Genomic DNA, 4,591 nt, shown 5'->3' with positions numbered 1-4,591 from the left:
ATCTATACTGGTGGAAAGACTCAAAAAGTACTCATTGATTGGATACATGAAAGTGGATTTCTTCCCAACAAGTTGATGAAAGAAAATATTAGGAATATAGTGGATATCATTGAGTATTTTGAAAAAAGACCAAACAAACAACAAGCACTAATATTCCTAGATGCGGAAAAGGCATCTGACAATGTAAATTTGATGTTTATGCTGGAGATATTAAAAAGAATGAACTTGGGAAGAAATTTTATAAGATGGATTGAAGCAATATAAGAAGAACAGCAGGCAAGTGAATGGAAAAAGAACTGAGGTCTGTCAAATACAAAAAGGAACTCACCAAAGGTGCCCTCTTTCACCTACTGGAAATAACCAAAGAAAAGATAGAAAGGAGCTATGGAAAACTAATATTTTATATTATAATAGCAGCAAGAATAACCTATGCTAAAAAATGGAAAGCTGAGGAAGAACCAAATATCACTGACAGGCTACTTATATGACTTTTTGGAACTAGACAAACTGACCTGTCTGATAAGGGATGAGTCAATGGACAAATCTAAGAAGGAATGTCAAAAATTACATTTATATTTTAAACAATTATGGGGGATAGGAAGTGTATATGGATTAACAGACTAAGAAATTAACATAAAATAAATAGGACAGGACATAAGAAAACAAAGAATACAATATGCCTACCCTTCTAGATTTTTGCTTTGTCCTTTCTATATGCATCATTTTCATTTATTTATTTACTCATCTTTACCAAGAAATGTAAATATAAACCAAGGTGAATGTAAATATACAATGTATATTAATATATGCCATATGATAAGAAAAATAAATATATAGAAGTAATAAATGGAAGAAGAATAAAAAGATAACAATTGAACCATCAATAATAGAGAGAAATAAAATGTTACTATATAAATAACATAAAGACAGTAGATCATAGAGTCATAGAATCATAGAGTTGGAAGAGACCACAAGGGCCATCCAGTCCAACCCCCTGCCATAAAAAGCAATAAATAGTTAATATTTATATATAAAAATATTAGAAACTTGGCCAAGCTCAGGGAGTTTCCTCTCTTTTTTGAATTACAACTGCCAGAATCTCCCAGCCAACTTGGCCAAGCTCAGGGAGGCCCCGGCAGCCTGGAGCAAATCAAGAACTCTAACTAGAAGCCAAAATGACTAAATCAAGGCTACCATCCTTCAAAGAAGGAGACCACCTGACTGACTCTGGAAAATAACTGGAAAATATGACAGTGATCAGTGGGAAGAGGAAGACTGCATTAGCCTGGGTTTGCAAGACCTGAGCAGAGTAAACAGGTCCTGAGTAAACCAGTAATTACAGCCTTCCTTCTGCACAAGCCATCATCCTATCACATTGCATAAGTCAAGGCTGCCCCTCCACAACTCACACACTAGAACAGCGATTCCCCCACTTTGGGCCCTCCAGGTATTTTGGACTTCTCACAGAAGCCCCAGCCAGCTTGGGCAGCTTTTATCGGCCCGCTGCGGGCTCACCTCCTCCTCCTCCTCCTCCAGGCTTTTGGGAGAGGTACAAAGGGAAGGGGTTCTCCAAGAGGGGGACGCGCAGACTTACTTCTCGTAGTCAAGGCGGCAGTAGAGCTTCTGGTCCCGGTGGAAGCAGGGGCTTTCCAGGGGCTGCCAGCACCAGGCGCAGCGCACGCACCTCTCGTGCCACACACCGCCGTCGTTGAGGCGCAGCAGGAAGCGCTCCGCGATGACGCCCCGGCAGCCTCCGCACACCGGCCCACGCCGCTCGGCTGCTCCCCCTGCGAGGAAGGAGGCAAGGAACGTGACACTCCGCGAGACACCAGCCCCGCCAGACCCCCGCCCGGGCAGGGAGTGCCCCACTGCCGAGGCCGCTTTCTCCCCGGCACTGGCTGCGTGACCTAGGGACTCCTCCGGGCCCATACCTTCCACCCAGGTCTCTATTATTAGGACTTAATCCCTAAGAGTCACTCGAGGCGAACTAAACGAGGAGGGGACTCTCTGAGCCGCGTTCCCGGCGACAGACGGAGAGTAAAGGCGCGGTGCCTCCCTTGTGGCCCAGGCCTCGGCGCTCAGGGGCTTAGCGACTGGAACTGCACCGAAGACTGAGCGGGACTCGCCCACACGAAATCCCGCGGCTGGTCCTGATCCCTCGCTCCCCGGAGCAGAGGCTCGGCGCACTTGCCTTGGGCCTCCACGACACAAGGGCCCCTCCGCTTGCACACGGCTCACTCTGGCCCTGGGCTCGCTCTCCTGGTCACCTGGGAGGGTCCCTGGGGGGCACCCCTCCTTCTCCCGGCCCCATAAGCATCCTGCCGCCCTCCCCGCCCGAGTTCGACCTGGCCCCGCGGCGCCTCGTTCTCCCCGCCTGGAGCCAGACTCACTTGGGGCAGGGACGGGTTCTCGCGGAGAACGCTCTCTCCTGTGGCCGCTTTGTTGAAGGGAGCATATTTTTAGGGGTTTAGGAAAGAGGTGTGAATTTCCCCACAAACAACCGGGGAAATTTTATCCCTCTCTCCCCCTCTTTTCGCCGAACCTAAAACGATCTGATTCTCTGAAACACAGATTAGATTTTGCTTTCCTTTTCCATAAAGGCTCTTCTTTCAGATAGGAATAATCTAATTTTGCTTTTTTCCCCACAAAAGAAAACTTCCAGCTCTCTATTAAAAACTGTATCTTCGATTTCGTTGGGACTGTTTCTCCCAACTTTTAAAGAAGGCCAATCGAATTCTTTTAAAAACTGCCAGGAGAGGGAAAGGGAGAAATAGTCGCATGGAAATCAAAAACACAATTTTAAATAGAGTGGCTGGAAAGAGAGAACCAGATACTGACTGATCTTGGAAGCTAAGCAAGGTCAGCCTTGATTAGCACTTGGATGGGAGACGTCACCCTATCAACTCTATTAAGAGGAAGGAACTAGCAAAACCATCTGTGGGCACTCCTCGCCTAAGAAAACCCTGGGAAAGTCATGGGGTCGCCATAAACCGACAGGCAACGTGCACTCAGGGATTACACGGAGAAGTTGGAAGCACTTAAGTCTCCCGTGCCCCCTCCTTCAGAATGGAGAAAGTGGTCCAGTGAAGCAAAATATGTTACAATCCAAACTGTTTTCCTCTCTTCTTCGTCGTCATTTTTTTATCTTTATTTCTACGTTGAAGTAACGTAGCATTAAAAGAACCAAGCATATTTAATGCCAAGTGACAGTAACTTCGTGGCCTCGCAATAAATGAGCAAAATTAATTTCTAAGTCCCAGCAATTTATAAGTTTTCTGTGCTGGTGGTCATTTTATTTTTCGTTATGTTTGTTAGTTGCCTTAAACCTATTTTTCAGGGGAAAGGCAAGGTTAATAGATAATAGACCCCCAGAATGATTGTGAAATCATTTTGCGGGAAGAAACACACAGAGCCCATAGCTGACAAACTAAAAAGGAAGAACTAGTTTGTTTGTTTTTTAACCGTTTCCCTAGCAGATCTCTGGCGCCTGTGTAAGAAAGGTCCTATTTTATTGGAGGTTGATATGTACTCCCCGCTTTCCAACCTCTTCCTCGTTGCCATTTCTTTCGGGGAAATGGGCCGGGAAATGCTGGGGAAGGTTCAGAGGAAAGCCCTCCAGGGCCGATAGGAGACCCTTGACAGTCGGCTGCCACACCCTACCAGCGCTCGCTCCCTGCGTCACTCCGGATTTGGGCCGTCTGCAATAATTATTCCCCAACCGTTTGACACTTAAATATTTTAATCCAAAGCATTATAAAATTTCAGTAAAAGATAATTCTTAGCAGCATTGTTGATTAAACTGATAAAGAAGATATTTACTTGAGTTTGGGACAGTAAAAATTACAGTACAACCGGAGGCACGTATAAGAAATAAAAACAACCTTTTAACCATTAGTTTATAAAAGGCATTATTGCCGATCATTATTTGATCCGGATCTATGCATACGTATAAATACTATGTAATCGTATTTTTACTAATTATTTCCGTTTGGAGAAGTAATCTGGATAATATCCCTATACTGTATACTGTACAGATATTATGTAAATATATTGATATCCGTGCAATAGTGAAACCTTGTCTTTTTAAAACTGTGGATTAAACAACAGCAACAACAAGACCTCCGTCCGTCTCGCACTCCTCCCCCGCCGCCCCCCCCCCATTCTCGATGGAGAATTGTTTCCCGTCGTTTTTCTCTCCCGGTGACAGAAACCTCCTCTCCGGGACAAAAACGGCTCGCCTATCGTTCCGCCTTCGGGGCGCAGGGAGGGCAGTTGGCAGGAGCTTCGCATTCCTTTTTGGCGATGGGGCTCAAAGGAGCGGCTCCCTCCCCCCTGGAAGAAGAAGAGGAAGAGGAAGAGGAAGAGCCGGGCTTGTCTTTGTCGCCCGGGGCTCTGGGGCTCAGAGGTGCGCCGCCGTCGGGCCCCAAGCGGGGCATTGCGCGCTTTCCCTCCCTCGGGAAGAAACTGCTGCCCGGGCCAGAACACAAGAGAACTTACCGGACAAGGGGGAGAGAGAAATCCTCGGCAGCGTCTCCAGGGCAGTCGACGGTGGCTCCTCCATTTTCACGTCGCTTCAAATTGGTCCCAAGCG

At 46.5% G+C, this 4,591-nt stretch overlaps 1 protein-coding gene across 1 annotated transcript in view; it reads right to left on the bottom strand.

Moving 5' to 3' along the window:
* LMX1A (LIM homeobox transcription factor 1 alpha) overlaps nt 1-4,591 on the bottom strand; it is a 13,543-nt gene extending 8,952 nt beyond the window's left edge. Inside the window, exons 1-2 of the mRNA XM_042464181.1 lie at nt 4,498-4,591; nt 1,595-1,787 (exon numbers count right to left, since the gene is read on the bottom strand). Of these exons, the coding sequence (XP_042320115.1) occupies nt 1,595-1,787; nt 4,498-4,561 (257 nt within the window). The 5' untranslated portion in view covers nt 4,562-4,591. The remainder of the gene's footprint in view (nt 1-1,594; nt 1,788-4,497) is intronic.

The sequence above is a fragment of the Sceloporus undulatus genome, chromosome 4 (genome assembly GCF_019175285.1).
Source record: "Sceloporus undulatus isolate JIND9_A2432 ecotype Alabama chromosome 4, SceUnd_v1.1, whole genome shotgun sequence".
In the NCBI taxonomy this organism is placed as follows: domain Eukaryota; kingdom Metazoa; phylum Chordata; class Lepidosauria; order Squamata; family Phrynosomatidae; genus Sceloporus; species Sceloporus undulatus.
Note: the sequence above shows the minus strand (reverse complement) of the source record. Positions and strands in the feature narration are given on the sequence as shown.